The sequence below is a fragment of the Terrapene carolina genome, unplaced genomic scaffold (genome assembly GCF_002925995.2).
Source record: "Terrapene carolina triunguis isolate 2854851 unplaced genomic scaffold, T_m_triunguis-2.0 Scaffold68, whole genome shotgun sequence".
Taxonomy (NCBI): domain Eukaryota; kingdom Metazoa; phylum Chordata; order Testudines; family Emydidae; genus Terrapene; species Terrapene triunguis.
Genome location: NW_020664419.1, coordinates 13,117,332 through 13,129,973, shown reverse-complemented (window position 1 = coordinate 13,129,973; position 12,642 = coordinate 13,117,332). Strand labels below are relative to the sequence as shown.

The window sequence follows — 12,642 nt, the reverse complement described above, 5'->3', positions numbered from 1 at the left end:
AATTATAAAGATTGTAAGGCAGGAGACATGTTGGGTGCTGGTCCCAGATGACGGAATTAACTCCCCCAGGAACTAAGGACCATTGGAAACCACCCCACTTTCAACTTCAAGTGCAAGCAGCACTTCTCCCACCTGCCTTCTCCAACTTAAACACAGAGGAGCACAAACATTTAAAAAAAATCTGAAACCAACACAATGATCATAAAAAACACTCCACTGTACATACAATTCTCCTCCTAGGGACAGGAGGAGAGAAAGAATCAACTTCACATGAGAGATGTTCAGCACGACACTTAATTGGAAGGTTCTCAGATACTAGGGTGATGTGGAAACTTATAGAGAGCAGAAGATTCTGAATGTGGTTTCAGCTGCTGAGTTATTCCATGTGTTAATTACTGGGGGAAAGGGTGTTACTGGAGTAGTCTGTCTTTTTAAAATGCACCCAAGAGTGCTTAGAGCAAAGGTTAGGGATTTTTTTTTAATGAGTAGAATAAATAAAATAAATCTGCCTGTAGTACAGTGCAAATGGCCTCTCTCCCACCCTCTCTATACCCCAAATGGTGATACCAGAACACTACTTGATACCTCAGGTGAAGCAAAGAAAAGGAAAACATCTACTAATCCCAATAACTCCTGCCTTCGAATACTCAGCTGAATTCTCCACTGAGGAAGCTTGCCTTGTTGCCTATAACTTACCTCTTCTCGATGTTCTTCTCCAGAGCGTTGAATATACCACCTAATAGAGGCTTGCTGGGACTTAGGAATGCATTCCAGAAAAGTTGAATTAAATTCAATGCCAAAAATCACCTTTTCATCAGCAGTTTCATGACTAATGCCTGGAAAGCAAACATGGTACCGAAGATTAACCCTGACCTGATTTTTAAAGCAATAGGAAAATACACTGATTCAGAACAGATGCTATAGGAGCCAGTGAATTATAAAATAAGCAAAAGGAAACTTAACTTTTAGCTTAAAATATAACTGCTAGGATTTAGAGGCGGCTGCTAACTTTCCTCCAGTGCAACTGTTTTTTAGAGAGGTTAATAAAATCTGTACCACTGACTTACTTAAATTTAAAGAGAGACAGTCACTGCTGGTGAATTAGATATTTTACCTATATTTTTCCTCTGCTCCATCCTCTGTGCACCCAGTGGAGACTGAGCAGAGTAGAGGTGGGGTAGCCATAAGTGCTGGTTGTAGTTCCACCAATTCGGAGAGCCACCAGGGACCGCTTTAGCACCCTGCATACTTTAGAGCAGCCTCAAGGCTACCTGAAATCACTCCCTTTTAGTGGCCATTTACTAGGCAGTTACTGCTGGAGCTCAGTGTGTTCCAGATAGGGCACTGAACTAGAAGTAAGGAGACTTGGCTTCTTCTCTTGATTCTGCCAATGACCTTGGAAAAGTCACTCCACCTCTCTGTGCCTTTGTTTCCCCTCCCAGCCTTTGTCTGTCTTGTTTATTTGGATTGCAAGATCTTCAGAGCAGGGATTGCCTTTTGTACTCTGTTGGTGCAGTGTCTAGCACAATAGGACCCCGTTGCAATTGGGGCTTGTAGGTGCTATCATCATATCATTATCTATTATTAATAGTTATTATTAATCTGCCAGGGGCTGGAAGTGGGGTGGCACAAGGCCATCTGAACCTGTTTTACAGCACCAGGGGAAATACCCATCTAGCTGCTAAAGCTAGCCATACATTCCATTTTTGCCACCATATTGGGGCTCAGGATTGAGTTCATATTAGTGCAACATTTTAGTAATTTTGTATTTGTTCATCAAAGACAATACCATTTATCTACAAAGACATACCTGACAGCAGCAGTTGGGCTGGCATCCCTACAGTAAGCCTAAGCTCTGTGGCATATCTCAAATACCACTATGTAGTAATTGTGGGGTGAATCGTGAGAGTGCAATCCCAGCCCCATTGAAATCAATGGGAGTTTGGCCATTAACTTCAATGGAACCGGGATTTCCCCCTGACTTTTTAATGATCCCTGCGGTATATATGCACAGTGAGAGCCCAGTATACCATGCAACAGACTGGTCTTTGATTTCATGGCAGACAGCCCTAATTTTTGCTGTGAAATATGCTGAGTTTTGCAGCAGGCTTCCAGCACCACAGTGACATGAAAATAATCAGAGATCGATCAAAGGGAACGGCTTCTACTAGCTCAAAAATTAAACTCAGCAATACTATCAATACTGTTGTGACTGGGCTGTTCATTTTAATAATTGAATGTAAAAACCCCAGACTAACTCAAACTTCAGTTTTGAAAGCTTTTCATTTATTTTACGCTGCCACAGAAATTGCAGCGTAACCGCAGGATTTAGCATTGACAGTACACTTTGTAAGTGAACTGCAGCAGTTGCCAAGAGAGTGAGCCAGACTGTTTGGCAGCTGGGAGAGGGGGATTTCTTGTTGAGGGAAGGGGAAGGCTCTTGTTAATAGGGGGAGTGTTTAAGTAGCTGCAGGGAGGGGGAACTGGAGGGTTTGGCAGCTGGAACAGGGGTTGGGACTTTTGTCAAGTGTGTGTATGTATTAGGGGAGGAAAAAGGAGCATTTCCTGCTTCCTCAGAGGTTTTCTTACTTGAATCTCTCTCCAGATACTCTGCAAAGGAGCGGAGGTCCTGGCATCTCACTCATGGTGGGGTATGGGGTATTCACATCAATTGTCTTATTTCTCCCCTCATGTGGGTTTCTGCTGGTGTCTCTCTCGCATGGAGTGGGGGGGCAGAGGGGAGAGCTGTTTTCGCCATTTACTTCTTTTAAGTTCCCATGGCTCAGTGAGTCTAACTGCTGGATGAGGCCTGAATGGAGAGTATTTGGGGATTCTAACTGCCTGGGTATTAGCTGCCCAGATATCTCCAGAGGCCTAGTTCCAAAGAGCATAGTAAACAGACAGACACACTGACCGTACACATTTTGTTGGAAGAAGAGGCGCAAATACTTACTTTCTTCCACATCCCAGCAATGGGCGACTGGGTCTCCGTATTTGACATCTTGCCTCCTGGCTCGCCTATAACAAGAGCATTAAAATGTGTAACACTTAAGGCATAATTGCTGGAATTCAGTAACAAAATGCAGAGGAGCTCGGCAGATGTGGGACCGCAGCACTTCTGCCCTATCGTTGGCAATTACAGCCCTAAGTAAATCCAGCCTCCCTCTCAAGTGGCATGTGGCACAGAGAGATTTGTACAAATGGCACAGAGACAGGCCGGTGATTTAAGAAAATCACTCTGGGGAGAGAGATCTGCCTAGAAGAGGGTGAGGAGGGCAATCAAGTGGCAGAGACAGCTTCCAAATCAGCTATAGGAGCTCTGCCAGATCCAAAGGCAGAACAGATGTTGTGATCTGGTGGGCCAGATCATCCTGGAAACCATCAGAACCCTCAACACCTACGTCATGTAAACCTACGAGCTTCAACAGACCACATTCCTGACTCAATTCAAGGCCAACACAGTGTAATGTCAACTACTGAATTTTCTAAAACAAGCAATGCTGGCAAAGCGTAGGTGCTGCTTCAGACGGAACAGTTTTGAGAACAGCAGCTACAGCGTACGGTTTGGGGAACTTTATGTAGAGATGAACAGAGCAGGGGATTGGGAGTCAAGATTCCTGGATTATTTTCCCAGTTCCGCTATTTAACTTGCGTAGTGATCTTTGGGCGAATTACTTAACCTCTCTGTGACTGTTTTTAGGGTTCATTAAAATAATATTGATAATACTTAACTCTTACGAACTTTCATCCGTAGATCTCAAGAGGATAAATCTGATTATTTTCGTTCTTCAGATGGGGAAACTGAGGCACAGAGAGGCAAAGTGACTTCCTCGAGGACACACGGCGAGCCAGTGTCAGAGATGGCAATAGGCCCTTACAAGTGCAAAGCACAGCAATGTCTAAGTGGAAGAGTTGGCTCCTGATGCTGATGTGTCCATTTGGAGAAGAGACTTAAATATGCTGGGAGCACAGTGTGCCAGATAGCTAGACCGAGCTAAAGGAAAATACGCAAGTAACTGACTTATGGAAGGTGCACAATGCAAAACATCAATCCCTTCTTCTGGAGCCTCGCACCCACAAAGCTTTGACCTATCCACCAAGCCAGGGAGCTCTATAAATAAATGAGCCCTCGTTCTCTGTCTCCGCATGCAGTGGAAAGAAAGCACTGCAGCCTTCAGCAACCTCCTGGGGCATAACTTCTTCATTGAATCTTAGCTTTTATATTTCTCTTCTCATTTACATTTCTCTGTATTTATTCTAGTTCACTTTGGCTTAGGGGAAAATGCACATGGTTACACAATGAATGACACAATATCCCGTAACTCATTAACTACAATAGTTCATTTCATCGTTTAGGCCCAGTACTGCAGTCCTTACGGAAGCAAAACTCTCATCACAGACAGCAACCATGGGCCTTTATTGTAAGCAGAGCTGGGCAACATTTTTCAGGTGAATTGTTTATATGCTAAAAATGCAGTTTGAGCCAAAAAATCTTTGTGGGGGGGGGAGGGGAGGGGGACTTTTTGTAATTTTCTGATTCGAACCAAATTTTGTTTCAATTTTTCGGAACTGCCAGCAAACCAAAAAATCAGTTATTCGCTCCAGTTGTAAGGACTGCCCACAGGACAGTTTCATCGAAGGGGTGGAAGAGGAGGCTGAGGAAAAGCCCTGGAATAGTGGCATGAATTGAGAAATTCTGGCTGACCCAGTCAGAATGCTAGTAGGGGGAGCTAATGCCAACTCAGTAACTCTATTAGCCTTCTAGAGTACCGCATGAAATCCCTCCATCTGGCTCAGGGAGAGTTCAGATATGGCTCCCGTGGTCCTTTCTCTTTTGGAAGGCTGGTGCTGCAGCTGGTATTAGCCCAGCAAAGCACTTGTGTAACCTATACCAACACACTATGGTTCTCTGTTCTTCGCTAGTCCATGGATAGAGGTTTGTAAACTCTAAAGCACTTGAGCCATGAGACCTGTGTCTTTTAGCTCAGCTCATCCTTTCAGTTCCTGCTGCCGATGACCCACCCAGGGGTATCATGTGAGAGTCACACTCCCCATTGTGATTGTGCCTGGCTCCCATGCAGAGGCACAAGTACTGGAGGCTCCTTGAATCACTTCCCTCCTTTGCACACTCATGCAGAGCCAGACACAATCTAGCCCTTAGCCTCATAACTTGGTATCTTAAAACATGTAGCATAACAATAAGTATCGTGATCTTGTTACGTTAGACGCCCTAGCACAGTTATCGCTATTCATATTAAAGTGCTGCACTGTTTTCATAGCACTCCCACCAAAACATGGACAAGGTATGCCTACAATTTACCTAAAAAACATGCTGAAAAAGTGCAACTTGTTTTCGCTGGCCTAGAACTCAGTGGGAACCTCTGAAGCCCTTAATGTAGAGAACATGAGTGGGTGGATTTTCCATAGGAACTCTATATATATTCTTACCTTTTAGAAGTTGGTGCATATCTGGAACATGAGTTTCCATCCCAAGCGCAGTATGGGTCTCTGGCAAGGCAGCAGTCTGCACAAGCCTTCCCATACGTGTGACATCTGTGCAGGGAGAGCTGAACCAATCCATCTTTGGAACCAATGTACAATTGTTGCTGCAAATCAGGCAAGGCGAATGAATTAGAAGCATTCTTCAAGCAATTATTTTAAATGTTCTCTTTCTCGCTACCACCCTCGCAGTCTTTCAGTCTTGGCCCAGATTGTATTGAACGGGAGAGAATTTCACATTCATTGTAAAATGTTTCTCAGGGCACTGTGTGCACTGGCCAGTCTCCATCCATTGCAGATGACATGATATTGGAAAGGGGCTATGGAACTGGAAGGACGAGGAACTAAAACACTGGTAGGATGTTCACATGAATTTACAGTATCAAAAATGAGCAGCAATCCACAACAAAAGTAACTTTACTAATAATTTGATAGAGGAAGATAGATCTTGATGTTAAGCTCAACAGCCGTGGGGCTCATTTCTGGTTTATGTCTTATGTTTCTAAAAGCTCATGCTTCAGAGTTTCAGACGGTCACCTGCACAGGTCAGGAAGGGATTTTCCCCCCTTCAATGTATTTTTTCATCTCCTTCCTCTGAAGCATCAGGGATGGCTGTGGCTGGAGATGGGATATTGGATAAGGTGATCCAGGGCTCTGAGGTGACATTGAGCATTCTCTCTCTCAGGTGCTTGGCTGGCTGATTCTTGCTCACAGGATCTAACTGACTGTCACATGTGAGGTTGCAAAGGAATTTCCCCCCAGGTCAGATTGGCAGTGACCTTGGGGCTTTTTGTCTTTCTCTGCAGCATGTAGGTGCAGGTCACTTGCTAGGATTACCTGGGTATATCTCACCTAATCATTTCCCTGCCATTGCAGGGACCTCAGGTACTGTGCACCTCGGGCTCTCGCCTACTCTCTGCCTGTAGCACATAACATTCAGTTTCCTGTGGGCGGTAATACTTTGTTCTAATTTCAGTTGTTGGGTTTAGTGTGCGGGTCCTGGGTGGTGTTGGTGGTCTGTAACATACAGGAGGTCAGACTAGATGATTTGGTGGTCCCTTTGGCTTTAAACTATGACACTGACCTGGAATTCGGGATATCTGGATGACCTCGGGCAAATAACTTTCCATCTCTGTGCCTCAGTTCAGTATTTAAAATGGGGAATAATAATACTTCCTTTCTCCCACCTTTTGTGACTTGTGTAGTTAGACAGTAAACTCATAGATTGGGGACTGCCTCTTACTATGTGTACATACAATGCCTGGCACCATGGGGCCCTGATCCCTATTTGGGATCCCTAGTTGTGCTGCTTGTAATACCGCTACTATAACCAATAATAAAATAATAATAACGTTTTGTTGAATTAATAGATTATACAGAGTCAAATTTTTGTTGTATGTGGAAAATATGTGTGTTAACTTAATTCACAAATCCCACATCCATATGACTAAGGATTTGTATCCATGAGTAATTACCAGTTTGGGCATACAAACTATTATTTGCAAGCAAATGTTAATTTTCCAGGCAAATTAGTTCACACTATACTTTCCAGATGCAGCTTAAGTGGCAGCCTTTGAAAATTTGGCCAATAAGCAACAGATGTCACCAGCAAAGCAACAAGCTAAATGCTCAAAATACCAAACTATTCATGTGAATTAAACAAGTGTGTGAATTACCTGCTTCAGGGACATCTCCATAGTTGAGATAAATGATGGATGCTGAAAAATTAATGAGTGAATGTCAGTGTAACTATTCATTGACATTTGCTTCTGTCTTTAATAGAAAAGACGACATATCTTAACACCTGCCTAACAAGAAAATAAAGATAACTACAGATCAATTTAATTGGTTTATCCAGATGTGAAACATATCAGAAATAAGGAAATACCTGCTTCCAGAAATACATGCCAGCAAATATGTTCTGCTACTTGCCAGTAGATGATTTCTATCCAGGAAGATTGTAATTCACACTGCATAGAGGACCAGCACCAGGTCTAAAAATTCCATTTAAGCACTATTCTGAAGGCTTAAAATGGGACTTAAGGTATGCATAGGTTGCTCCTCTGCACCAAGGGTGAATTTTACCTCTAGTGAAGTCAATGGATGTTGTGTCAATGACTGTAGTAAGAACAGGATGGTCCTGGTATATTATTTATGCTCTATCACATAATTCAACATCTAAGCCTATTGTTTAATTTTGATGTGGCTTTAGGAATAAGGAATGGTTTGCAGCTGCTCTTTCCTCTTCAATTTTCCATATTAAAAAAAATGTAGGGGTAACATTTATAAAGTGGAGGACTGTCTGCTAAGCAAACCCCAAACCTTTTAGTGTTAAATATGATATGGCATGTTTGCCCTTGACGTTATGTTATAAGAATGCAGCAAATTGGTGTACATACTGAAACTCCTGATTACTTGGCAGACTGTTGAGCAATCTTGGTATTTTCAAAGAAATATTTATAATTGGTGTTCATGGCAGTGGAAAGAGGACATTGAGAGCCTTTAAATCAAGAGGATTCTCATCCTATAGATGATGTATTAAAAGGCACATAGAGAGATTAACTCAGTAATATCAGTTTTACAGAGCCTGTACTAGTTCTGGGTGAACTCATTGTGTCTGATTTCAAACTCACTTGATCATTGTGATTAGAAAGATCGACTACGACCCCACTGTTCTTTGGCTTGCACTGCACTTAGGAGAGAATCTATGAAAAAAGGGCAGATGGTGGGGAGAAAGGAAAACACTAACGAAAGAGTAAGGTGAAAAATGAAGTAGAGCTGGATGCAATGAAAAGGGAACAGCGAAAGACTGCCAAAAAGGAGGAGAGAGAAACACTGGAATGAAAAAATAAATCAGCAGGCACATTCTATTCTCCATTACACTGGTGTAAATCCAGATCAACTCAACTGCCATCAACAGAGTTAATCAGGATTTATGTCAGTGTAATAGAGAGCAGAATTTGGCCCAATATAGATACCATTTATAGGCAACTCACTGGAGCTGGCCTGACTCTCTCTGACATTCTACCGGCATTGCCAACCCCAAGCACACAAAAACCTTGAATCAGGCTCCAGAATAAAACCACCGCAAAACAAAACAAATCAAGAGACTGATTTAAAAATCATTAGACTTTAAACAATAGCAGATATTTCCTTCATTTTATTTGCCTTGTGGTTTTTGTTTGTTTTGTTTTTAACCTTCGTTCGTGTTTCAAGGTTTTCTCCACAACCATGAGGGTTGAAAACATTTTTTAAGTGATAACGGGGATTGTAGGACTCCAGAAGCTGAGGCTTTAGGAAAAACACTAAAAATCAAGCAGTGTTGGTGAGACATGATAAAACTGCAAGAGTTGGCAGCAGTTTCCTAGGAGCTTGAAAATTGATGTTCTCTTTGATTCAATCATCTTTGGAAAACCAAAGGATCTCAATGTTAACAATAAAATAAGTTTGGGAACGTGCCCTAGTTCTGAGAAATGAATTGCTTCAGAGGTTAAACTCCACAAGGCTTAAAACTCCCCTAAACTATTCTCTGATGCTGTTCAAACACTCAGTGGCTGTTAAAGCTTACCTTGAAAATCTGCAGCTCTTCCAGTACTACCTCCTCCATAGTCCACTTCTCCTTTGTAATACTCACAACCTTCAGTACCGTTCCTGTGTCTGAAACAAAGATATGTAGTATACAAAGCAGTGCTTGTGTTTCAGCATTTAAGTACAGTTCTGTTTCTAACTGACTTCATATTGACTCCCCTTCCCATTCTTTTGCTAAGTGATGCTCTAAACTTCAGTTATAAAGAAGATAAAAAAAAGGAAACTAGACATCAGAGATCATGCTTAATGTAGCCAGGAATTTGATTTCTAAATACATCTACCTGTATGGCCCCCATTACTATAATGTCTGCGCAACTCACAATTTTTAATGTATTTAACCTCAGAATACTCTGAGACAGTGCTATTATCCCCATTTTACAGATGGGGAACTGAAGCACATCAAGACTTGCCCAATCTCACAACAGAAATGTGTGGGGGAAGCATGGAATTGAACTAAGATCTATTGAGTCCTACTCAAATGCCTTAGCTACTGGATCATCCTTCTTTTTCAGTAAGAGTTTATCTATTTAAACAGTTTTAGGGACCATAAAGGGCCTAAAGTCCTTTGCTGAATAGGGGGTCTTAGTGACTACCTATGCAGCATGGTGTGATCAGACTTAAAACGGAATTGAAGTGCTTTTAAAATTACTCTAAACAGTTGTTTAAGATCCCAAAGCATTAAGGGTGGAACCTCAAACCTGCTGAGGCCCAAATGTGGGACGTGTCATTTGACACTGACCCAAAGTCAGGGATACAGAAATGTTACTCATGCAAGAGATTTAAATCACAACGGGAGCCCTTATTTTAAAGTAAATGACTCTTTGGATCACCTCAGCTCCACGATTCTGCATTTCTGCTGTAAATATATTCCAGCCATAATAGTGAAGGGACACCAAAGCTGTGTGGCATTTACGTATTTGGGATTGCAATGAGTGACGCCCCTGAAAATGAAGCCCAGCTGAGAGGTGTGCCTGAACAAGGCCCTTTGCAACACTCACATCCCACTCGGCCCTAACAGGGGACTCATGAGCTGCATAAAGCCCTGTGTGTGGGTTGCACGTTTTCCTGACAGAATACAGTGCACACAGGGAGGCAGGTTGGAAGTCTAGTGAACTGAGGGTTAGGCATGTTGGAGTTCTAACCCCACCTCTGTCATTGACTCACTGGGGTGGCTTTCAGAAACTCTGTGCCTCAGTTTTCTGACCTCAGCAGAAATTACGCCTCCCTACCTCAAAGGGAAGATAAAATTCATTGACATTTGCAAATCCCTATTAAAGATATCAGGCTTGATCATCTCCTGGGACTCCCCAGTGCTGTACATTCCAGTTGGTGGAGTCCCACCATTGCAAGGGAGCTAGCCAACCCTGCCCCCAAAACACATAGGCTGGTGAAGGGCATGGCCTGGATGTCTGGAAGATGCAAGGCAGGACTGAATCAAGCCCATTCAGTACTAAATATTATGTGTAGTATTAAAGCAACAAATACATACATTTTAAAGCAAAGTAGGAGACTACAGCTGATGACATCCCTAGCACTTTAAGTGGAAGTTACAAAATGTCACTACCTGCCTTCTGTGTTAGTAATGTCCATACTCTTATCTAGGGTTACATAGATACAAAGGGCTGCAGCTGGAATATCTATACATAACAGGCAGCCTTTCTAAATTCTCTAGTAGCATTGGTTGAACACATTCAAACATATTTTAAGCTCCTGATCTTCTGGTGACCAAAACCTCCTGAGTTATTTGGTGTATTTTTATGCACTCATTATATAATGTTTGAAATATTATCTTTCAGCCTGAATTTCCACAGGATAGATTTAAAATATAAAATGAAATAAAACCATGTACTTCTGGGGAAAAAAAGAGCTCACTTTATAATTAAAAGGTGCTGGCGCTGATAATTTTCTCTATATTCAAATTATGGAGCACCACCTAGTGACTACATGGTACCTAGCAACCTTCAAATCTCTACACTAAAGAAGAATTACAAGGAAGAATTAGATGTCAGTGCTATCTATCAATACCTAAACCAACAGGAGGTTATTGATCTAATATAAGTTCATTTTGTATGAAAACCTACTGCAGTAGAGAATAGCAAAAAACTGAATGCAAATTCTAGAACACGCCAAAACAATATTCCCATGTGTTAGGCAGCAAATCTACCTTTTCTGAATGGATGTTTAATTTTTCATAACTTTTCAGCATGCGTAACGTGAATGATTATGTGTGTGCGCATGTTGTGTGTATGCTTCAGATGTATATTTTATACTTGAATTGTAGGGGTTTCGTGGTATTTGAAAGTGCATGATTGCTTTCCTCCTTTCATTGCTGTCAGAAAGACTTCATTCAGAGAGGCAAAGCAATGAAGGTCCTCCAAGATTGGGGCAGTGCTTGTTCCTGGACAGCTAACTGTGCTGTGAGAGCAAGTCACCCTGAAGTTCTTCCTCATGCTAAAATCCCACTCCATCTCACTCTTCACTCATTGGCCTGAAGTGTATGGATGCTGGAAGACACCTCATGACACCTTGTTTGCTAGTGAAATTAGTACTTGTGAGAAAGGCTGAGTTGAAAGCCCTGGAGACTTAAATCCTGCACCTGAGAGATCGATGGCTCTGAAATTCACCCCCTTCCAGTTTTGTCCCAAATAGTCCACATTTGTTGAACTTCAGGGCATGCTGCAAAATTCATCTATGTGGTAAAGGGGAGGCAGTGTGGCCTACTGGAGTGTGACTCAGGAAACCTGGGTTCTATTCTTGGCTCTGCCACTGGCCTGCTGGGTGATCTTGGGCAAGTCACTTCACCTCTCTGTGCCTCAATTTCCCCATCTGTAAAATGGGAATAATGTTACCTCTTTGGTAAATGGAAAGATTCTTGATAGATTAGGACCCCAAATGATCTTCTTTAACCTATTTAGCTTTCCTATGACATTGCCCTTGAAGAACTACGAGAGCTCTTTAATTTACCTGTGCCTAGGAATATAACATCATACTGCCCATCTTCCGCCATGACATGATCCACCACAATCTGCGTCAGCCTGTAGTCCACATTGATTCTAGTAAATACAGGTCCTCCAGTCACCGGGTAAACCGACTTGTACATCAATGGATGGCGTTTTATAAAACTAATGACATCATCTGGAAAATCTCTGGTAGATTTAATCAACGGGTCGTAAGTTTTGCTTGGGCACTGAACACAAGAAAGGGAAAAAGAAGATAAAAAAGACAACATTAAGAAAATATATTGATTACTTTGAAGCGTTCATTTCTGTGATAGGAAAACTTATTCACAAACAGTGCAGGGAGATAAATGAATGTTTAGTATAACGGAAAAAAATGTCTCACTCACTTGGAAACAGTGTTTAACATATAGGGTGCTTAGGGTGACCAGATGTCCCGATGTTATAGGGACAGTCCCGATATCTGGGACTTTTTCTTATATAGGCGCCTATTGCCCCCCACCCCCGTCCCGATTTTTCACACTTGCTGTCTGGTCACCCTAAGGGTGCTACACAGAACCCACTGAAGTCAGTGGGAGCTGCTGGGTGCTAAGCCCTA

The 12,642-nt window shown here is 42.2% G+C and overlaps 1 protein-coding gene across 2 annotated transcripts in view; it reads right to left on the bottom strand.

Annotated features, from left to right (window-relative positions):
- LOC112117804 (semaphorin-3D) overlaps nt 1-12,642 on the bottom strand; it is a 176,922-nt gene that overhangs the window by 16,854 nt on the left and 147,426 nt on the right. For both annotated transcript variants that reach the window (XM_026648654.2, XM_026648653.2), the window contains 6 exons: nt 12,052-12,274; nt 9,068-9,156; nt 7,176-7,217; nt 5,449-5,606; nt 2,954-3,018; nt 697-836 (listed from right to left, as the gene is read on the bottom strand). In XM_026648654.2, the coding sequence (XP_026504439.1) occupies nt 697-836; nt 2,954-3,018; nt 5,449-5,606; nt 7,176-7,217; nt 9,068-9,156; nt 12,052-12,274 (717 nt within the window). The remainder of the gene's footprint in view (nt 1-696; nt 837-2,953; nt 3,019-5,448; nt 5,607-7,175; nt 7,218-9,067; nt 9,157-12,051; nt 12,275-12,642) is intronic.